The following is a 23,714-nucleotide window of genomic DNA, read 5'->3' on the forward strand; positions in this document are numbered from 1 at the left end:
TCAGAGTCACGATACCCTGTAACCCTCTGATTGGCCAAGCCCCCTATTTTACCCCAGGGATTGGCCTAGGAATTTATTTGGGTAACCATCCAGACTTCGGCTTGTTGAAAGGCCAGATTCTGCTTGATTTCCAGCCTGACTCTGACTCTGATTCCTGCCTTGATTCTAACCTGGTATTGCATCTGATCTCTGGTCTTTGACCCTGGCCTCACTCTGACCCTAACTCCTGCTTATGGAACCTCGCTCTTGCAATACCTTCAGCTCCTGCCTGGTGACTACTGTCCCTGGTGGGCAGGCCTCAGCCCAGCTGTGACCACTAGGCCAAACTGCTTATGTCCTGGTCCATTAAAGAATGTAGTTATGTGCTGTGATTATGAAAATCTGCAGCACACACTGAAAATGCTTATTTAAGAGCAGAACAACTAAATTCATATTTTATTTACAAATAAATGACACAAGGAACACTGCACTACTTGTATTGTCCATCGTCACATTTAAGTCAACAAATCCCTTATTTTTTTTAATTTAACTGAAGCTGCCACAGAATTTCCAGGGCATTGCAGAGGAGAGCTGCAGAAACAAGGGATCCTTGCTGAAGATTTGAGTTCTACATTGTTGTGCAGTAGATTGTGTAAGGCCTTGATTGTAATATCTGAAAAGAACTGTGCAGCCATTCTGAAGTTCACATAGATCTTATCAAGTAATTTCAAGGAACAGATCCTTGTGTGTGCCAAGCTATGCTTGTTACAGAATCTCTCCAGGCCAATTTTGTGCTTCCTCAAAAGTGGATACAGCTGCAGCTGTTATGGTATAGAGCTGCCTACACCAGCTGTATACAGCTTGGAAATTTCCCCATATAAGAGGAATTGTCAGCTGACTCTTCAAGGTAGCTTTCAAGAAGCCTTTGAGCTACTTGGAGTGGTGGAAAGTGAATAGAGCAGGGCAGAAGATATAGCATCAGAATATTTGACTATTTTCAGGAAGCTTGTGGTCAGATAAGTTAAAGTCAGGCCATCGGATAAAATCAAACTTGGAGTTTCTAGGCGAGGCCATTTTTATGATAATACAAGTCAAAAACTTTGAAACTGTTTATGAAATGATACAACCTGTCATCTGAATTCTCATGGCTCCTAAGTATCTTGTCTGACTTGCCTCAAATTTCCTAAATAATCCCACCCTGGCATAAAATCACTCCTGTAAAATTTCAGGCAAATTGATTAAACGTTGGCAAAGTTAGGGAAAGAGGGTATAAAAATTAAAGTGGGTCAAAACTCAAAATTTCCGTTTCAAGAGAATTGTTGTCATTTCAGAATTTGTTTTTATTCTAAATCAGAGCAAAACCAAATATTTAAAAAATTTCCTGTGAAATGAACATTCTGAAAAAAAAATTGAAACTTTTGTTTGGGGAAAGTTTTTGAACTTTCATATTTTTATTCTAATAGTTATTGGTTTTCCATTTTAGTATTTTTATTATTTTACATTACATTACTTGTCATGATGTGATGTCATCTTATGCATTAGGTTGGACATTAGGAAAAACTTCCTAACTGTCAGGGTGGTTAAGCACTGGAATAAATTGCCTAGGGAGTTTGTGGACTCTCCATCATTGGAGATTTTTAAGAGCAGGTTAGACAAACACCTGTCAGGGATGGTCTAGATAATACTTAGTCCTGCCTTGAGTGCAGGGGACTGGACTAGATGACCTCTCGAGGTCCCTTCCAGTCCCACGATTCTATGACTACTAGTGACATGTCATGAAATTATGTCCAAGTAGTCTGTTCTAGTCTACTTTTTTATTTTTATTTTATTAAAAAAAATTAAGGGCAGCTTCTACTTTGTAAAGATTGAAACACATTATCTTATGTTCTGGATCAAGGTGTCTCCCGACTGTGTTGTAAGGAAACAGTTTGACCCTTTATCTTATTTTCTTGTTGAAAGTGTCAAATTGTCAAACTGTTTCCTTACAACACAAACAGGTGACACTTTGAGCTACAAAATGTGATAAGATGTTTCAATTTGTATTAAGTAGCAGCTGTTCTTAATGATTTTAAAAATGCAAATAAAAAATACAGCAATAAAATAAATTAATGGATATATAGACTATTACATAATATGTCACATGAATCTACATAATATGTATATATGACAAATATCTCAAATTATGTCAGTAGTAACACAGAATACCATTTCATATTATGACATGACATGTCACATGACATGTAATTATGTACTACTACTATTGACATGTCACGGAATAATGTAGACAAATATATACAAATAAAAAAGATACTTTTTAAATGAAAATTTGCATTTCAAAGGAAATTTCAAAATTTCCTAAAACTAAATGTTGCTAAACAAACATTTTTTGATTTTGCAGGAAGTTCATCACAATTTCACACACAAAAAATGGTTTTCTCAAAAATAACATTTTCCAGTGGAAAACTTTCCATGAAAAATTTCTCACCAGCTGTACTCCAAATTGATCCCGTAATGGAAAGTTAGTTACATCTTTACCTGTGTGCCTCTTCCCCGTACTGAGATCCTTGATTGTCTTAAATATGGTATGCCTAAGAGGTAGTTTCTCATAGGCAATCAGCTTTTAAAAAATCTCTGTTAAATTTTAGGTAGCATATAATGTACTCTAGCACCACATAATGGAATTAAAATATTTACCAGAATAAATTTTTACCACATATATTTTTCTTGAGAAAAATGGTTTCCATCTTCCAAGTACTGGTTAAACTGCTCCATGCCTTTTTTACAAATTATATATGCAGTATTTTAATGTTTAATAACTGTTAAACATCTATTACATAACCCATTTTACCTTAAGTCAGTGGAAGGACTTGTATTGACTTCAGCAGGCTTTGGATCAGGTGCTTAGAGACCACCTGATTCTGAGTGTGATTCTGGTGCTGTGGTTATCAATTTAGGTGTTTGAGTTAACCTCTTCCTTATTTACATGGGTTGGGCAACAGGCCTTGACTAACAGAACCTGGATTTGGTAACTTTTAATTCCACTGGAAGGTTTACCAGGCTTTTCCTTTGGGGATTGATTAGGGTCCAGGAGTAGATGGCATGGGAGACATTTACTTTGGTAGGTGAGGATGTCATTTTGAGCAACATGAATTTGTAATGATTGCCTAGCCCCTAGGGTTCTGGGTAGGTACTTCTATTTATTTATTTATTTCTATTCCAATAAGCTAACAATGTGTTGTGCATTTCCTGCCCCAAAGACATTACAATCTGAGAAGACTAGCAATAGCTGAGGGGAGAGGAGAAGGATAAAGCATATAAAGTTTGGGTTTTTTTTAAATTCAATGTTATATAAAAATAGCACATTCCCTGCTGTCGCTGCAAAGGAGGAGAGATGGTCAAATAGGTTGAGACTAGCCACACAATAGGAGAGAAGAGTGTAGGAGTATGGAGAGGCAGAGTTCTGAAGGATTAGAAAAAGGACAAAAATCTTGTAAAAGGAGGAGTCCAGAAGCAATTTGCACTTGGTGGTGACAGGGTCAGAGTGATGATCAAAGAAGCTGATCTAAGTAGCAGAGTTTTGTATGGACTTGATGGGGCTGATAATGGTATTAGGTAGGCCAAGAGTGAGTGATATTGCAGTAATCGAGAAGTGGGATAAGGGTCTGGAAAACAGTTTAAGCTGTTTAGACAGAAAAAAAACCCGACAAGATCATACAAATGTTATAGAGAAAGTGGAAAGAATTGGAAGTGGCCTAAATGTGTAGGGCTGGGTGGAGTCTACGGTTACATCTACACTTATGCCAGCATGTAGAGTATGGCACTGCATGCCCAGCTCACACAGGTGTAAATAGAAGTGTAGCCGGAAAGGCCTTGCTTAGGAGAGTAGAGTGCCTGAAATGCATGAACCTCCAGGATATATACCCAACATGATTTCTCTACACACTCAAGCAGTGCCTGCCACTGTATTCTGCTGTTTTTAGCAGTGTAGTGTCCTGCTTCCTCCCTGCTGCTGGAGTCTTTCTTCCCTACCCTACCCACTGCAAGAGACTTTCACTGTTATGTGTAGCTATACACATAGTGCCTGTACTCTACATGTCCCCATAAGAGTAGACATAGCCAAAGATGATCTTCATTTAGTTTGTGTAGGTCCTGCTTTGAGCAGGGGGTTGGACTAGATGACCTCCTGAAGTCTCTTCCAGCCCTAATATTCTATGATTCAGGATACAGATCTGAGTAACAGGGAGGATGTTGGTATTGCTGGAACAGTTTGTATAGTGGGGGTGCTGAGAGCCATTGAATCAAACTGTAAACCCTGTATGTGAGGGAAACCACTTCAAGCCCCAGCACCCCTAGTTCCAGCACCGATGGACACATATAGTACACTTCGTGGCCTTTTTACTAAATTAATACCTTTGTACGAGCCACATAGTCTACTTCTTTGTAAAATACTTGTAAATAGAATTGGAAATACATCATCCTGTGAAAGTCAGCCATCAGCAGAGAAATCCAACTGCCAGCAGTGCAAAGCTGGTTTGAAAGTTTCAAACGTTCCCGCAATAGCGAATACTCTGAACAGGGCTTACTTGTTAAATCTTGAAAGCTGAGCCAGAGGTGGCCCAGGACTCCTCCTCCTACAGGAAGAGGAGTGTGCCCTGGCAGCAGCAGTGTAGGGGAAGGTTCTTTGCAGACATGCTCTCATTCTGTTGAGGGAGGAGTGGTGGAAAAACCCTTCGGCAATGAAAAAAATGGAAACATTCTCAGGGCTGACTCTTCCTAAGGCTACCCCGGTTAACTCAATGTTGTTGATCTGAACAACTAAGATAAGTATGAATAATAGGCTATTTTTTAATTAGATCATAAATGGCATCGTTCCCATCAGAACTTTCTTTAGAGTAGCGTGATAAATTGACCTTAGACATGAAATTCATGACCCCTGGACAGTATTTAGGAGTTAGATTACAGTATTTAGTTTATTCCTTGTGCTTGTTTCTATGACTAAGGATTCTGTGTTTGGTGTTTCTAATATTTTTAACCCCAACTAATTCTGTTTATTGTGGTGGTTTTGGATTTTATGTTATCAAACTTCCACTATTAGTCCCCAACACTGGTCAAAGGTCAGTTTTAGTACTGAGTTGCTTGTTTATTTTCAAAATATTGTACATTGCAAAGCTAGATCTACCAAATTTAGATTAACTGTGCATTCACAGGGCCTGATTCTTCCGACATACACTGATTTTGCTGTGGTAGAACTCAATAAACCTCAATATTGCTACTCCTTATTTACTCCAGGGTATGAAGAGAAACCGACCCATAATTTCTAACAGCAGCAATACAAGCTCGTGCAATTTCAGATTTTTCTCAGAAATGATGCAACTGTCATGTTCTTGAATATCAGCTTTTTTAAGTGAAAAAGTTCTGGGCATGGTGGGGTCCTAAAAGTATTACTAATGGGATCATGTGTCAAGAATTCATGATTATTAGAGGAACTAAACATGGTTTCTCATTATTCCTATACTGTGCGTACAAATTAATACAGAGCCTCTAGCACGTCATCATCATACCTTACTTAATTGACTTTCACAAGTCAATCAGTTACTGTCAGTGTTACAGACGTTTGGGAGGTATTTTCACTCTAAAATAAATACCGACAATAAAAAATCAACATTTGCTCATAGTTCCTGCACAGTGGTAGCTGAAATGCCACAGTTATTTCCTATACTAAGTACAAGGAAATACTGTGCAATGATCCCTACCACTGGTCACCTACCAGGGCCTTCTGCACCTAAGTACAGACCTCTACCACTTGAACTAAGGAAGTGACTCCATTAGTGTAACGCAATAGTAGACCATTATCCCCTGTCTAGACTAGCAACTATGGTCATGGTACACACTCTACTGTATCTCAGCTTTGGTGGTGGAACCAGGGAAAAGGGGATCTAATGCTCCTGCAATGGAAATAGCGTGGGGTCTCTGTCCCTCTGTAAACTTGCACATACCTGGGGATGGGAGCAGAGGTGAGAACAGGACCCAGAGGGGCTAGAGTGGCCACCACAGGACCTAGGATCAGGCTGGGGAGCCCAGAGTGGACCCAGAGGAGCTGGAACGGCCCCGGGAGCTTTTGGAACCACTGGGACCTTCCTTCCCAGCCAGAGGCCAGTTTCCTCAATCCTCTTCTCCCACTTCCCTGATGTGTCTCAGTACCTCCCCTTACTCCTTCTCTAATACCTCCTCTCCCCCCATTCACAGGGAGCTTTCTGGTAACTCTTGATAAGTGTTGGCTCCCAGTGACCACCACTGTAGGTCAAAATGTGTTGAATGTTATATTTTCAGGCTGACTCACTACCATAGGGGTCAGTTGTGCCTGATAGGCACTGGACTGCATTGGGCATGGCATAAAGCCTATCTGTCCACAGTGCGCTCCCAGAGCTTCCCGCCATGCAGGGGAAGCACAATGCTCTTACCTCTGTTCAGGGGCTGCAGAATACTCTCCCAAGCGTGCCTGGCTCAATTTGTTTTCAGTGCAAAACAAAAACTAAGAAAAGAGATTTCAGATAGATAGAATTTGCATTTCCCAGTAAGATCATTGGCACATATCCTTCTCCAGAAGTGACCAACACATAATTTAGTAACACATGGAAAAAAATCTTCTATAATGCACTGGTCCAATTGTGCAATGCTGCGCATGGGGTGTATCTATTCTATTCTATAGAAGTTCTTATACTGCTCTCATCACTGTTGTATGTTAGCAGCTTCCCATAGGACATTAGGAACATAAAAACATAAGAACGGCCATACTGGGTCAGACCAAAGGTCCATCCAGCCCAGTATCCTGTCTACCGACAGTGGCCAATGCCAGGTGCCCCAGAGGGAGTGAACCTAACAGGTAATAATTAAGTGATCTCTCTCCTGCCATCCATCTCCACCCTCTGACAAACAGAGGCTAGGGACACCATTCCTTACCCATCGTGGCTAATAGCCATTAATGGACTTAACCTCCATGAATTTATCCAGTTCTCTTTTAAACCCTGCTATAGTCGTAGCCTTCACAACGTCCTCAGGCGAGGAGTTCCACAGGTTGACTGTGCACTGAGTGAAGAAGAACTTCCTTTTATTTGTTTTAAACCTGCTATCCATTAATTTCATTTGGTGGCCCCTAGTGATGTGTCTAACCTCTGTCCCCTCTGGTTTGTTCCCTCATCCTCTCCCCATGGGGCAAATTGTATGTGCAATGGTGAGTTTTATTTTGGAAGGTTTTTTTTTTAAATGTACACACTGCTAACTTTGTGTGTGTGTGTGTAAGTACTTCCCTCCTGACTGCTGAAGTAATCAGCTTATACTCTGAAATATGATACTTTTACCTTTCATGCATCATGTTTAACTACAGCTGTTGTTATTGATTATAAAATGATCTAGCCGCTACTTAAAATGCAAAATTAAATAGAATCTAAGTAATGAACACTAATGCTTTGGAGACCGATTGCGAACGGCTGAATTTAGGACTTAATGAGTAAATGAACCACCCCATTAAGTATTTCATTTCAGTGGTAGAGAAAGGCATCCTTGTGTACAATTTATAAATGTAGATCAGATAGCTATGTTTGTAAAACATTTGGGGATCCTTTAGGTTGGAAGGCTAAATATAAGGATCGTATTGTGTTAGGATACATTTAAGATATTTATGATTTCATATGTGAGGGCTATTATATATCTATATAACAGAACCACCAACTTCAAATATATTCACTGCCTGATTTCCTGCTTTTACTTTCTCAGGAATTACAAGATCTTCTTCTAGCCAAGATGAAAGCACTGGAGGCTGTTGAGGAGAAAAATCTTTCCCTGCAAAATGAGATCAGTTCACTTAAAAGCACGTTTGGAGGAGAAAAAGGGTAGGAACATTAACTAAGCAAGGGCTATTTAATGACTACATATACTCCAGTTTTGTTGAACAAAACTTTTTAAACCTTCTTTGTAACTGCAGCCCCAGGTTTTAGTGACTTGTATGGTAACCAAAGAGCATGACCATCATCATAGCTCTTAGTCCTTCATAAAAGTGCCGCAGATATCAGAGGCTGAATTCTCAGGGGACAGAATGGCATAGTTGTAGTGACACCATTTATTTAAAGAAATGCCAGATGATATAGCACTTGTTTACATTGTTATATGAGGAACCACTAGAAGTGTAGGAGTGTAAATGCACACATGTCCCTTGATTAACTTCTCTAAAACTTATCTCTGTCACTTATATTTTGCCTAAGCCTCCTAGCTTTGAGGATCTGGACATCAGTTACTATCTACTTTTGCATCCGATGAAGTGAGCTGTAGCTCACGAAAGCTTATGCTCAAATACATTGGTTAGTCTCTAAGGTGCCACAAGTACTACTCCTTTTCTATCTACTTTTGGTTACCTTTGGTGCATTTTTATTTCAAGAGTACATATGAGCCTGTGAGACAGACTTTGCATCTGGATCTAAACATTCCCCAAACTTCTGGACTGGCCAGATCCAAAAATTTGATTTCAGTCCTGTAGCAGGGCTTACCCAGTCTGACTTTAGGCCTTGCTGCTGCCTCAGTTTCCCCCTTCTTTCTCAGTTAAGAAAACGTCAGGCTGCAGGTGTTTCCTCAATAACTCTTCTCTTTTGGGGAGGAGTAATGAAAAATTCCGAACAATACACATCTTGGCTGCCTGACAGATTACTTTGGTCCCAGCGTGCTGTTTGTTTATTTAGAGCAGAGGTGGGCAAACTACGGCAGCCCACAGGACTCTCTTGCCCAGCCCCTGAGCTCCTAGCACAGGAGGCTACCCACAGCCCCTCCCCTGCTGTTCCCCCTCCCCTGCAGCCTCAGCTCACTGCATCGCCGGCGCCATGCTCTGGGTGGCGGGGCTGCGAGCTCCTGGGGCAGCGCAGCTGCAGAGCCCGGCCTGACCCAGTGCTCTGTGCTGCGTGGCTGGCTCCAGCCGGGTGGCACGGCTGGAGCGCCGCCAGTCACCGGTGCTCCAGGCAGCACGGTAAGGGAGCCGGGGGCGGGGGGAGGAGAGGGGGTTGGATAGAGGGAAGGGGAGTTCGGGGTGGTGGTCAGGGGGTGGGGGTGTGGATAGGGGTTGGGGTGGTCAGAGGGCAGGGAACAGGGGGGTTGAATGGGGGCAGGGGTTCCAGGGGGGTAGTCAGGAAGGAGGCGGGGGGTGGATGGGGTGGCAAGGGGCAGTCAGGGGACAGGGAGAAGGGATGGTTGGATGGGGCAGTGGGGGGCAGGTAGGGGATCCAGGGGCGGTCAGGGGACAGAGAGAGGGGGTGGTTGGATGGGGCAGGGGTCCCAGAGGGGCCCTCAGGAATGAGAGGAGGGATTGGATGGGGTGGCGGGGGGCAGTCAGGGACGGGGGTTCCGGGGTGATCAGGGGACAGGGAGCAGGGGGTGTTGGATGGGGCAGGAGTCCCGGGGGCGGGGGGGGCGGCCGTCAGGGGGCGAGAAGCAGGGGGTGGGGGCGGGTGGGGGTGGGGGCCAGGCCACGCTCTAACTATACAATTTCCGAAACCCGGTGTGGCCCTCAGGCCAAAAAGTTTGCCCTCCCCTGATTTAGAGTATACTATAGTAGAGTCGGTCAGCACATTCTACATCTTAAGCGCTGATGGAGCATGATGGATATTTTAATATCCTCCCACTTAATCCAGTAGTAAAACCAGAGAAGCTTTGTCTGGACAGAGGATTCCATTATATGGTTCTAAGCCTAATACTGTAATGTCTCAGCCCTGTGGATAGTATTCACTGCCACAGCGGTTTCTTTACTAGCTAGCAGAATAAGAAGGATTGTGGGGTTAAAAATTGCAGTGTAGATGTTTGGGCTTGGACTGGAGCCCGGGCTCTGAAACTGGTGAGGGGCCTGGGTCTCAGAACCTGGGGTCCAGCCCAAGTCTCAATGTCTACATTACAATTTTTAGCCCCTCAGACAAAACGCTATGAGCCAAAGTCAATTGACCTGGGCTCTGAGACTCATTGCAGTGTTTTTTATTGCAGTGTAGAGATATCCTAAGTGACTTGGGGCTCAGGAGGGCTGTGGAAGTAGTTCTAGGGTCGAGGCAGGAGGACCCCGGGGTACTGCTGCCCAAGAAGGGTGTCAGACACACACTCTGCACCTGGCAGTATGCCTGAGAGACCCAGAACTAGGCACACTACCCAGACCCCAGGAGCTTAGCATCACGTAGGACCCAGTGGTTGGATCCCATTACAACACACTGGTGTCCATCCAGAGAGTGGAACTGTGTCAGGTTGTGACAGCAAAATTGGCCCCAAGGTGTACTAGATATGTCAGATGTATGAGCATATTGCCCTGAATGGGAGGGTTGTGCTTCCTGGATGTTTTGGATAATTTATGCAACATTAAAGAGGATAATAAAAGTCAAGAAATAATTGTAACAATAATCAGCAAGTAGTAATCATCTTGAAAGGAGGACCAGGCTGGATGTTATTCTGTTGGTTGATATTGATCTTGTACCTCTACCAGATTCTGCCCTACTTTACTTCCCATCCAGCCCCCTGGAAGTAAGTGAGGTTGTACAATATATACACTGGCCCTGAGCAGTGAATGTGGATTTCATGGACCCATTGTGAATGAATGTAATTTCACTGTTTTTAATACAGAACGGAGGCAACCCATTTCCATTTGGCACCTAACTCTGGTCACTCCCCTGTTACCTCAAATTCCATCACAGATGCATCACCCCAACCTTCAGAGAATGTACTCTCACCACAATCACTTAAGCCTGCTTCTGCAGCACCCAGACTGGCCAAATCCACCAGAGCAGATCCGACTACACAAAAGAGAGTTTTAGGTAAGCCCTCAAAAACTCTTCTATAACTCATATTTAGGACAGAAGATTGCAGCACTTTATATGCTCCTATTCACCAATATTTCAGCTGTGCCCCATGATGATTTCTTACTGTGGTTGGAGTGATTTCCTTACATACACTGCAGCTATTAGAACTTTCAAACTAAGCAACGTGTATCCCTGCTGTGGGTGGGATTAATCAACTGGTTTTGATTACAGGGGTGGCTGGTGGCATCTTGAAATTGTGGAGAGTATTACTATTTTATCTGAGCTGGGTCCCTTTTTTCCCTGCCATTTCAATACAATTATTTCCAAATTACAGAATATTTGTGGTTTACATTATTACATGGTTTAGTTTTGCCTGTGTAAACTAGAACAAGTTGTGTTATAACAATGCAAAGAGAATTGTGCTATACCCTTGAAAGAATTCATTCAAGAAGAGGTGGCTTGTCCAGAAAAGGCAGGTTAGGCATAGGCAACCCTGGTTTTTATTACAACAGATGTTCTCTCTGCACTGCAGTTAGAACCATATTTGGGAATCCAGTTACAACATAGTTGTTCCCAGACATGTTATCGCACTCTTTGTTTTTACCTGTGGTGACTAGAACAAGCCATGTTACAATCATGTTAAGGGAACTGTAATATAGTCCTGCAAGTGTAGGGTAATAGCATGGCTCTGTGAATGCAGTTATAACTAGAGCTGGTCAAAAATTGGAATTTCTATCCAGTGGGGAAATTCTGATATTTTGACACAGTTTTAAGCCTAAATTGGGACAAGAAGTTGAAATACTGAAGTTTTTCATGGAACAACCAATTCTGTAAATGTTAAGATGTTTCATTTTCACTGAAATGTTTTGACAGTCCTGAATCTAAACATTTCCTTTTGGTTTGTCGAACTGAATCAAAATGTTTTTGTTTGGCTTGGTTTGACATTGAACTGCATCTGGCGGAGATGCCACAGTGCCTCCTGGGAGTTGTGGTTCAGGTGCCTAATGTTCCCACTGTCCTCTATGGATCAGAGTCCCCAGCCAGACTACATCTCCCATGATGCATGGTGATTGTAGGACTCTCATGATGCCTGGTGACCGTTCAGCAAGAGGGGAGACAGCTGTGCATCAAGGGAGATGTAATCCAACCAGGGAGCCTAGCCCATAAGAAAAAATGGGGGTATGAGGCACCCAAACTACAACTCCCTTGGGGTACTGTGGCAGTTTCGGCAGATGCAGATTAATGTCAAACTGACCTGAAATGAAACGTTTTGATTCAGTGCGGCAATCCAAAATGTTTCAATTTGGGTTGACCTGCAACACAAAAAAAATTGCTTTGATTTTTCCCAATGAAAAAAATAAAAAGTTTCAGCAACTTCAAAATTTTCTGTGGAAAAAAATGTTTGATGAAAAATTCTGGACCAGCTCTAGTTATAACTCCTTGTCTGTTCTGGACTGGCCACCCCACGACTTAAATATCGATTCCAGATCTTCCACCTTCTGGGTGTATTTGCGAGCTGCATGCATTGTTACATGAACTGCAACATTTTACATAAAGTCAGATTGTGTGCTGCCCTTGCTCAGCCACACTGAGGGTCAAGGGAAGCACAAGAAGCCTCCCTCCACTAAGGTGGCTGCTCAAGAGAAGTCCATAATAGTGGTCCCAGCTATGCTTATTCTTGTTGCCCCCAGGGAGGTGAGAGTGGGTAGGGAAGACCCAAGGCTGTGATCCAGCCCAGCCACCACACTAGGCTACAGAGCGGAGCCAGCGTGCTGGGGAAAGCAGTCTATGTCCGCCTAATAGTTGATTCAAACGATGCATCCCTGTTCAGAGAGTGCAGCATGGGGGAAGACTGTGTCTGCCTCTGGGGCAGTGTCCCTCATTGTCCTCAGGGAGGGTGCAACTCTGCATCCTCTCACACTTAGGGCTTGTGGCTACGTGCCTCACTTTAGGCTAAGAATCCCATTGATTTCAGTGGGATTTGGGTGCCTAACTCCCTTAGGCCCCTTTTAAAACCCCAGCCTTTGCCCACAGTATTCAGTAACACAGAAAAAGCCACCACCAATGTGATCCAAGAAACAAACTAACTTATTAACACATCACTAAAAGCCAGCTTCAACACAGTCTGCTCATTCTGCTGCGGCCCGTTCTGCTGCTGCTCTGAATATTTGATCTAACAGAGATTCTAGCGTGCACAGAGCAACAGAGTCCAACAACTCATCTAGCTTCCTGATTATGGAGCTCATGGGCCGTTGCCCCATTTCTTCTCCAGCAAATCCCTGAACACCATTCATTCTTTTGTGCCTCCTAGTTAGACTCAGCCTCTGCAAAATTCACGCTCAGTTAAGCTGCACACCTGCCATGGCTTTCTGTTTAGGCCACTGTGCTGTAGCTTTTACCCTCCTTATTACTCAGATGTTATTACATTTGGCTGCAAGTAATTCTTCACTTGCCAAGACAAGGAGACCCTGTTTCATTGCCCAACGACTGGAACTGCTGTTTCATTTGAACTCTACCACAGAGAGTCTCAAGGGCGGGAACTACAAACAAGATATTGAAATGGGGGCCTGCCCTGTGTCACTGCTTTGGTATAATGCACTGTAAGATGGAAAAATAGAAACTCAAACATCTTGTTTTTACAATCAGAAAATCCCATTGGAAAAAGCAAATCAGCATGCCTGATTGGAGCCAGCATTCCTAGTACAATGGGAAAGCTAATTCATGCAACGTTATTACTCTTGCTGACACAGTAATGTTGCCAAATCAAGAAGGGTTTGACTTTTAGCCATCTAAGGGACAGATCCTATGAGTACAGAGCACCTCCTGTCAGGTACTTTAACTCCCATGGAAAACAATGAGAGTTGAGGCTGCTCAGCACAGGCTAGGATCTGCATAGGGATAGTCCACCTGGCATGGCATCCCCAGCCCATCTCTTTGGGATCCAGAACTCTGGGAGGGCTGAAAAGCAGGACTGAGTCACAAGCACTGACAGGATCTGGGGGAAGCTGATTTCTGATGAGACTTCAGTGGGAGACCAGGGGATCTCTTTGTGAGAGAGGGGTTCACCAGCAGCATTCACTTCTCCCCTGCTCCGGATCCTACAGTCTCAGTGAGAGTGGGGGTGCCCAGGTGGTGCATGGACACATGTTTTGCGATCTTTTGCACAGACAGCGAAAAGTCCAAAGAGGAGGAGAGGGTATTTTCACATTCATCCTGTAAGTGGAAGAGAGGCTCAGTATGTTCAGTCCCAACTCACAGCTGATGCTACACCTTATAGCAGCACTGAAATTGCAGGATGACACTTATACTGCCAGCAGCATAATTTATTGTTCTTTAGCTACCCAACGTAATTCCACCAAGGTAATAAATTGACATGTCACTAACAAAATATTCACTTTGCCAGCTGTGTTCCATTTTATAGCCATAGGTTTAAAGCTTCCTGAGAAGGGTTCACTGAGCACCGTTTTACATTAACAACTCAAGGGAGAGGAAGGAAATGAGATTATGCAATTTTTGTTACAAAAATAAATGATGAAAAATATTGGGTTCTTTTTTATTTTGTTGTTTTGTATCTTTTACATCACTCGTTGTCTGTCTCTCTTGCTTGTTCAACAGCTCAGGGCAGCACTAATACCGAGTCACCGAAGTGGTCCCGTTCTAGGTCTAGTTCCCTCAGCCTTGATACGAACACATTAGGACAAGGTCAGGACTATTTCAGCTCTTTGTTTACTGACTCAAAGAGGAATGTCCAGCATCCCGGGTCCTTGGAGAGACTGGGAAGGACACCGTCAGCAGCTGAAGACTACACCTCTTCTGCATCCAGGTACAGGTGCAGCGTTAAGCCATCAGATGTCTAAAGACTTCATTTGTTTTAGCAGTAAGACTCTGTAATTGTGTTTTTATGGGGAACTTCCCTACAATTTATTTCTGAAGGGCAGAGATGGTGTGCCTTTACAGCCCTCTGTAATATCTCCATTAGGTAAGACAGCACTTGGTGAAAGGCCAAGCAATTATCCACAAGACATAGGAGAATGTCAAAGGTTTGAAGGTTTGCTTAAGATAAGTCACCAAAATTGTAGAGGTCAGACTGAGTCCTTCACAGGCAGCTGCCCCAGAGGTGGAATTCACCTTAACTATCATGACCTACAGGTTTTGAAACCACGTCTGCAGGGCTCCTAGGGGGTCATCACTCTCCACCACTCCACCCAGTGGTTTACTGGCATCAGCTAGAATCAGGACTCCTTGAAACCTAGCTCAAATAGGAGGCTCCACCACGGGTCCTGATTGGTGAAATACCAGAGCTCCTGATTGTCTCACTCCCCCTACTTAAGCCAGGAGGAACAGGAAGTCATCTGTACAACTGGGCTTCACCCTGCTTTGGACTACTCAGCCAGTGCTGCCTGCTCTTGAGTCCTGGTCCTGACCTCCTGGTTTCTTGACCCAGCCTGATTTCTCGTATCTTACTCGTGATTCCTGACCTCATCACCTGACCTTCTGGTTCTGGCTGGTGTGGGGACCAGGCCCTATGCTAACCACTAGGCCTATCTGCCTACTTTACAGCCCTGATGTTGGGAGAGTACAGCAATTATATTCACCATCCTTCTTTCAGAGTTTTGTTGCAGGAGGGTCACTAATAAACTCTGGTTAGTGCTCTAGAGAGGCCCTTCTAGGAGGCTGCCCAGAAAAGGAAATAAAATTCTGCATCTCCTGGCTGGTTTGGCCCCACTCTCTCTTGGGCTTGACCTGCTCATTTTTCATAGCTCCAGGCCCATAAGTGGAGCTGGGGTTGCAGGTGGCTTGAGGGGGATCCCATAGTTTTGGGTTGGACCAGCAGAACCTGAAGTAACCCAGGGTATGAACTGAGCCCTAGATGGTTAGCCAAGGCTAGTCCAAATTTATTCTAACCTACTGAGAGCTATATCATAAAATATATTGGCCCGAGGGATAAACTCTTTATCCCAGTATATCTTCCTTCCATCTCTAATTTAAAATCTTAGATATTAGAGATGGGAAAGACCTATTGGGCCAGATCTTCAGTTGGTGTAAATTGTCACAGCTCATCAGCTGCAATGGAGTTAGGATAAGTGACACCAGCTGAGGATCTGCCCCATTAGGTCCAGTGCATCCCATACCCATGTGGATTGTCCCGTACAGTATATTTTCTAGTGCTTTGTTCAGTACAGATCATGTTTAAGGCCCAGACATCTTAATGTTAGGAAGCTTTTCCTGATATTCAGCCTAAATTTTCCCTTTTTTAATGTCATCCCATTGCTTTTAGTTGAACCCCCTTGTACCAACCTAAGTAATTCTTCTGCCTTCTTTTAATTCCCAGCCCTCAAGCATATCTGCTCTCTTACCATGTCTCCCTGTCCCCTTGGTGATTCACTAGCTAAACCATATGTATTTAACTCTTTAATCTTCTCTCAGAACTCAATCCCGCCAGCCCCTGAATCCATTGTTTGGAACCTTTCTAGAATTCTTTCCAAAATGTCGATATTTTTCTGCTAACTAAGTGCCCAGAAATGAACACAGTGCACCTGATTCTGATCTCACTTCCACCAACATAAATCACGAGCAACTTCTTTCTAGTCCGTGGAGTTACACTAGTGTACGTGAGAGGAGAATCAGGATCCATATTGCAGGTGGTTCCTCCACAGAACTGTCCAAAGAGAATCTATTACCTCCCTGCTCCTTACTTTGCATATGCAGCCACAATTGGAACAGCTTTTGTTTGTCCCCTACAGTGTCACAGTGACTGTCTGTTTTCTAACCTTTCAGCACTACTGCTTTCCAGGCTTTTCCCTGCCACTGCATTTTATGCTTTTGATTATTTCCCCCCTTTGTGTTGTTTCTCTGTCCCTGCTCTTCTCCTCCTATCGCGCCTCTCCGCCCAATTTAGCATTATCTGCATATTTGATTACCCAGCTCTTCTACTTCCTCTTCCCAATCATAAGTGAACATGTTCCATGAGATGGGACCTGACACCATCCTGTAGGGGACCTCCACACACACACACAAACATGCAAGACACTTCCTCATGGTTTACCATTATTATTTGTTTACAGTCTCTCAGCCAGTTCACGTGACAGTATTTATACCCAAGACAATAGGAACTAATACTCTGAGAAGATTCTATAACAAATGCTTTATTCAATTCCAAATCTATGTTACCTGCTGCTTTCCCTTACTCGTTAATTTTATAATGATTTCGATTTTATAGACATTTCTCTAGCAGATAAGGTCTTCATAAATCCATGACACTTAACTGCTTGTGTTTCTATCACTAGACCAGTGTAATTCAGGACATTACATGTATAGCTATGAAAAAATAGCTTTGAAAGCCAGTTAGAAAGCTGAAATTGTTTCCAGAATTCTACAGCATTTCCAAATCCTGAGATATGTCTACTGTTTGACTGGGCATAGGCAGGATAAGTCTAGCTAAACACAGAAAGATAAGCGATTACCTTCTCCTTCATGAATTTCCTTGTATTGTGAGAACTATTTTCCAGTGGGGGATTGTCACATCTCGTCTCACACAGAAAGCAAGAGAAATCATTAGCTCTGCTAACTGTAAAAGATAAAGAGTAAAATGTGGTGACAGTTTGCTTTGTGTGTGGTTAAAATTGTTTAATGCATGAAATAGGCAATTTTTTAAAAATTCTCAGTTGATTAATTACCGACCATCATGACACTCAACTGCAACAGCACACAAAGACCCTTTTGAACACACCCACATGAAATTTTAAAAATATACTCCCTCTCAGTGCCCACCTATACAATGGGGCTGCCTGCGCTAGCAGGGGACTAGACTTGGTGACCCAAGAAGTCCCTACCAATCCTATGTTCCTAGCAATTTGATGTTCCCATCCAATGAAATTACGCACAATCATATGCACAATCATAATTCCAGCCTGTTGATTTATAATTGTATTATATAACATATTATGAATAGACATGAAATGTGGCGTATACACATTTCAATAGTATTTCTGTATAGCTGTGTTTAGTAGTGTATATTTTTTGATGGAAGTCACAATGTCAGTAACATTATTTAGTACACAGAAATTTGGTAGAAGTTTTTGTTTTTGATAAACTAAGATATTTTAATCAGCAGTGTGATTTTATAATTTTTAATTCACTTTAAATTCATTTGCTGTGTGGTATGCGTCAATGCTAAGATTGCAATTGTACGGTTGCAATCATTACTAAATTATTAAATAATGGAGCGGTGGAAGGTGGGAGTTGAGGTTGTGCCCTGCAGTGAGATTTCCCTTTTTTTTTTTTTCATGTATGCAGCTAAGGTGGTAGTATTGTTGAACCAAAAGTGCTAGAGTATAATGACAATAGTGGGCTAATGTTTGGAGACTGGGATTGTGTTGGATGTGATTTTAACTTTTTCCTTGCTGTTCACGCTTGAGCAACCTTACCTCTAAATCAAGTAGGTTTTTGTGTGTTTTATTGAATGTAAGAAAAATGGAGTTGAAGCACTCTAAACAATGTAAATCATCAATATCTATTTTGCAGTAAGTACATCTGCATACACTAATTAGGGCTGAACTAAACCAAATCCAGATCGCCAATCCGCTAAACTTTAAAACAATTTGGATCTGTATCCAAACTTTATATCTCAGATGCATATCTGACACTAATATGTACAGGGTATTTTGCAATCCTAGACAAATTTCAATATTTATACCCCCCTCCCCAAGTCCATTTCTGCTCCGTCCCAGACCTAGAGCTAAATCCCCTGGCAAATAAATGTATAGGCCTTCATTTGCATCCATTTAAATAAACCTTTCATCCTATATTTCTCCTGTCATAGTAATTGTACCAACATAAACCTTTCCTTTCAAAAGTTAAGACTTCTGGGCTTAGAAAAAGGTAGGATGTTTTCTATTAAAGGGACACTGTTAAGTTAAAAATACAAGGCCAGATTCTCCAGTGAGCTGGAAGCTTTGTACTGGCATACCACCCAACAGTCCCATTTCCTATCCCTCGCTTCTTCGTTTTTCATCATTCTTGTGTCAGAAAGGCCCCCATCAGATTCTGACCCCACCCCTATCCCATTTACCCTTCCTATACCTCCAAGTCCAGATTCAAGTCTTGTCTAGAAACAAGTCTTCCTCAAGCACCTACCGGGCACTGCCACTGGCCTGCTCAAAACTCCTTTTTTTGCTACCCCATATGTCCTGGTATCCAGGATTTTCTCTTGTTTCTTCACATGGCCCAGGTTTCCTCCAGTAGCAGCCTCTCTTTGATGGAATGGGAGGCACTTCTAGCAAATTTTCTCATGGGGAAGCAATATGGCGTATCCTTCTTATCCTCATGCTGCAACTGAAGTCTTTTTTGCCACACAACTTGTTGTCATCTACGCCTGTGCCAAGTGTGAGAACACAGGGAACATCTTCTCATTCTGTGCTTGTACAGCACTTACCACAGTGGTCCATGATTAGGGCTCCTAGGCACTACGGTAATACAAATAAATAATGATGATAAATGATACCAGACCAGAAGGACAGCATTTTACACCCGCTTTGCGTCAGTTTAAATCATGTTTCACTGTGCAAGGTACCGTAGAGAATCAGGCCCTTTTTTCCATGGGAAGCTCCCTAAAGGACTCCCTCTGTTGATGGGAGGAGCAAACAGACTTGTATGCTTGTTCTCTGCCCAGAGAGAGAAGGGACTCAACAGAGGGCCCAAAGATGCAGCAAAGGGAGAGGAAGGGAGGGTTTCCTACATGCTGCATAGCACAGTATTGCGATCAGTAAGCATGTATTCTTAATTCCTGTTGGGGGAGATCATGGACAGCTCCCCCGCCCCTTTCGTATCTGTCACTAGGTGCTGCAGACTGCAGGCAGCCTCGCTGTCATGTGAAAGCATGACTCCCTACTGTGCAGCATGAATGAATTTTTGGGTGGGCGGGTGAGTGGTTTTTGCCACTCATCAGTTATTATTTTGCCACCTTACACAGACCCATGTCTATCTGTGCTGTAGTGCCAGGCTTGAATACAGGCACAAACACCTACATATTAAACTTATCAGCAAAACAGAAGAAGGCATGCATAGCCAGGGCAAAGACATTACACAGACAGGAGACACTGACAAGACATTACAACAAAGGCTAAACAATTAACTAAATCACGGTGTATGTCGGATGGAAAAGTGGATGATTCCTTGGACTTCTTTCACAACTTGTCTGATAAGACAACTAACGAGCATTATAGTCCATAACTGCATTTTAGAAAGAGCTTTCTTGACATGTGTGAGTTGCTTAGAAGAGGAACGCTCCAGAGATAAATTTGTTTTCCAGTGCTTGCTGAAGATAAAGGGTTCCTCTGCTCACTCAAGGAGTTCCTCTGCTTTCTGCAGATAAATCACAGACCCTTGTTTTCTATGTTTCTGAAACGAAAGAGAGAGTAGGTCTTAATTGTTTTAACGTGGTGTCTCTTAGATATTGGTTAATAATATCAGCTTCCCTTTCCTCCACAAAGGAAAAGGAAAATGAAAATGAGGGACAGGCGGAAATCAAGAAAGGAGGGAGAAAATATATAGATGAAGTCAATGACTGAGATTTTCAAAACTGACAAGGGGATTTAGCCACACAACTCCCATGAATTCTAATGGCCAGATTGTGTGGTCAGCCTTAAAAATGTTAACCTAAATACATTTAGAAAATACAAATAGCAAACTGAGATGATGATGATTTTTTTAAAAAAGTACCAATTAATTTCCAATGGTAATGTGGGGCCAAAAATATGTAAGATAGCTAGTTTGTGTTGATATATGTAAAGCACACTGAGTCTTTCAGATGAAAGGGTCTGTGTAAAGTGCAGATTATTACTATTGTAAATAGTCTGCATACAGTATGTTTATTATGCAGACATGAGGGCAGGCTGTTATAGTTAAAGGCATGTGTATTTCATTTGTGAAATGCTTTTAAACCTTTGATTCTACTTTTATTATTTAGTGCTATTGGCAACTTAAAAATTGCAGAAGTTCATTCAGGTGGTCATTTTGTGAAGATCCTTAACTGTTCCCCTGATAAAGAGGAGGGCATTGGGGAGTATACACTCCAGCAAAATGTCAGCGGCCATCCAGTAACTCTATTCAGATTCCCACCAAGGATCAGAATGAAGGCCAATTCTACTGTAACCGTGAGTACAGAAGAGGAATATGCCAAATGAACTCGGAGGGGATAGCTAAGAGTTTATATTCTGTAACTCAGTTGCTCTTCATCACTGTAATGCAAGGTCAAAATTTCAAACTTAAAATGCTTGAAGTCAGGCTCATAAATCCATACTTTCAGAAGTCTGAGCACTCATAAATCCCACTGAACTCAACGGGAGCTGCAAGAGCTCAGCACCTTTGAAAATCAGGGCACTTTTATTTAGGTGCCTAAATGTGGATTAAGGAGCCCAACTTTCAAAATTCTGTAGAAAGTTTGAAGATTCTGGCCTGATATCATAAAGAATTTTCCCCATTTCCCATTCTCCCCTCTAAGCATTGCTTCTGTAAGATCTCTCCATACTGCAACATAATTTCCAGTACAAAGAGATTGATCTGAACTGAAACCGTGGATCTGAAGGTCAATCCTTTAGAAATGCTGCTAGCAAAAGTAAATTAGGATCATTTGACACGAGAAAAATGTTTACATCGTGGTTCCCGTTGCTGCTACAATTGTGATCAAGGCCACAGATAGTGGGATAATTGCATCCAGTTTGCAGAGCATGATGTTGTTAACATCTTCTGTATAACATGAAAGGAGAAAAAATTACTGTTGCCCAACTGGAACTGCCTGTTCCCACACTGGGAGGCTCCAAAATCAATCGTGGACTGGGATTGTAAAGGCCTATGTTGCAGGCCCGTTAAAATACCCAGCATAAATAAAAAGAAACCTCCTATTGAGGTTAATCTGACCCTCAGCAATATCGGCTAACACCCCCTTCCCCCAAACTTAAGGTTAGTGCCTGAAAAATATGCCCTCATATTTATCTCGATTAATCCACTAGAGCAGGTCTTGATGATAATAAGTATAACCAAGCCATTGCTACAGATGTTGAAATGCAGTCCCTTTGGCTTTGATTTCATGGATAAAAGCCTTGAGAGAGGGAAACCTGCTGCTTCTTACTGAGGACCATCCTCTCTATATCTGACTACTTCCTTTGGATTGTTGCAGGTATGGACAGCAGATGCTAAAGTGCTTCATAAACCTCCATCAGATTTCCTTTGGAAGGAGCAAGATAGGTTTAAAACAGGCCCAGAGTGCACTACCATTCTTTGTGAACCTAATGGTCAAGTAAGCGTTCTGATTCTTATGAGCTGTTTGTCATGTAATTAATAGAATTGCTAAATTCTTCTACTCATCCTTCTTAAAAGGATGGCCGGATGTATGGATAATTGTAAAGAGCAGCAATGACATGCAAAGTTTTGGCAAGCAAATAACCCAAGAAAGTGGCAGGTATACTGGTATGTGAGTCTTGAAGCTTAACAAACCCAACGTTCCGGGTACGTTGAATATGTAACATCGAATACTTGCGCTTTGCAAGTGGGACTGGACAAATGCTTTCCCCCAGTGTCACCCCTCTCCATACCTTTTTGAAGTCTGGACTTGCCTATATAGTGCTAGCTCCTGTTGACAGTAATGGGTCTATTCAGGTGCTGAAAGGTAAATGAGCTTAAGTGCTTAGCTGGATCAGGGCCACAGTACTGAGGACTTTGCAGGATTGAGCCCATGAGCCCTAACTGAGCAAATCACATAATGTGAGTAGATCCTGGCTGTGAACCTTGTGTGAGTTTACGAGTTAATTACTGAGACCTTGAGGACTAAAGAAAGGGGCTAGATTGACAGCCTTGCCGTATGAAGGTCTACTATGCATAGAACAGGTACAACATGGACCCCGGCAGTGCAAGTTTTCTGCAGGTCTCCTTGCCAGTGTGCTTCTTCCTTAACCTAGAGAGCCCCCCATAGAGGTGAGAAGTTCAGTTATCCATGTCTATTCAGTCCATGGGCAAACCCTTTAGCAATTGCCAACAATATTGGCAGTTGTGGTGGGTTTTGTGAGGTGGACCTTTGTCCACTTAGAAATGAGACTGAGACCAGACTTAGAGTATGTCTAAGCAGCAAACTAAAACCCACAGCTGGCTCATGCCTGCTGATTCAGGCTCACAGGGCTCAAGCTGTGGGGCTGTTTCACTGCTATGTAGACTTTGGGCTTGGGCTTAGGCTCAGGCTGGAGTCCAGGTTCTGGGGCCCTCCCATCCTGCAGGGTTTTAGAGCCCAGGCTCCAGCCCGAGCCCAGATGTCTACACAGCAATGAATCAGCTCCACAGCCTGAGCCCCGTGAGCCCGAGTTGGCTGACATGGGCCAGCCGCAGGTTTTACTGTGCTATGTAGACATATCCTAAAAGTAATCCAGTGGCAATGATTTTTTGGCCATTTCTAGCCTGAGGCAGACTTGAACCAGTGACCTGGAGACCAATTTCCTCAAACTGTCCAAACTATCCAGTCTCCCTTTTACAGTATTAATCTAATTTACTTGATCCAAGCTGTTTTTTATTCAAATTTTTATACTGTTTTCCCCTCTCTTCTTCCTTAGTTTGGCCAAACTTGCCATTGCATTGGTAATAGGTCTGTTTCATTTAAGGCAAGCAGTTGAATTGCAAAGCTGTTACATTATGAATCCAGCCTATAATTTTAAGAACTGAAAATGGATTTTAAAGATCAAATCAATGGCTGTGATTTGATGCCTTGCCATTATTCTCCGGTGCACACCTTTGAATATAGTCAGCTCAAAAATATCTTAGAACCTTTACTTCCCTTGCCTCTTTTCTCGCCCCCGCACACACTATTCCTTATGTAACAGAAACAATAAACTTGCTGGTTAAATGAAGTAACTGAATGAGTTGCATCTTTTTCTTCAG

The 23,714-nt window shown here is 42.7% G+C and overlaps 1 protein-coding gene across 9 annotated transcripts in view; it reads left to right on the forward strand.

Annotated features, from left to right (window-relative positions):
• LMNTD1 (lamin tail domain containing 1) overlaps window positions 1–23,714 on the forward strand; it is a 295,666-nt gene that overhangs the window by 223,745 nt on the left and 48,207 nt on the right. For all 9 annotated transcript variants that reach the window (XM_074937313.1, XM_074937330.1, XM_074937350.1 and 6 more), the window contains 5 exons: window positions 7,753–7,868; window positions 10,618–10,808; window positions 14,409–14,616; window positions 20,761–20,947; window positions 21,970–22,089. In XM_074937313.1, coding sequence (XP_074793414.1) covers window positions 7,753–7,868; window positions 10,618–10,808; window positions 14,409–14,616; window positions 20,761–20,947; window positions 21,970–22,089 — 822 coding nt within the window. The remainder of the gene's footprint in view (window positions 1–7,752; window positions 7,869–10,617; window positions 10,809–14,408; window positions 14,617–20,760; window positions 20,948–21,969; window positions 22,090–23,714) is intronic.

Source organism: Natator depressus, chromosome 1, assembly GCF_965152275.1.
Source record: "Natator depressus isolate rNatDep1 chromosome 1, rNatDep2.hap1, whole genome shotgun sequence".
In the NCBI taxonomy this organism is placed as follows: Eukaryota; Metazoa; Chordata; order Testudines; family Cheloniidae; genus Natator; species Natator depressus.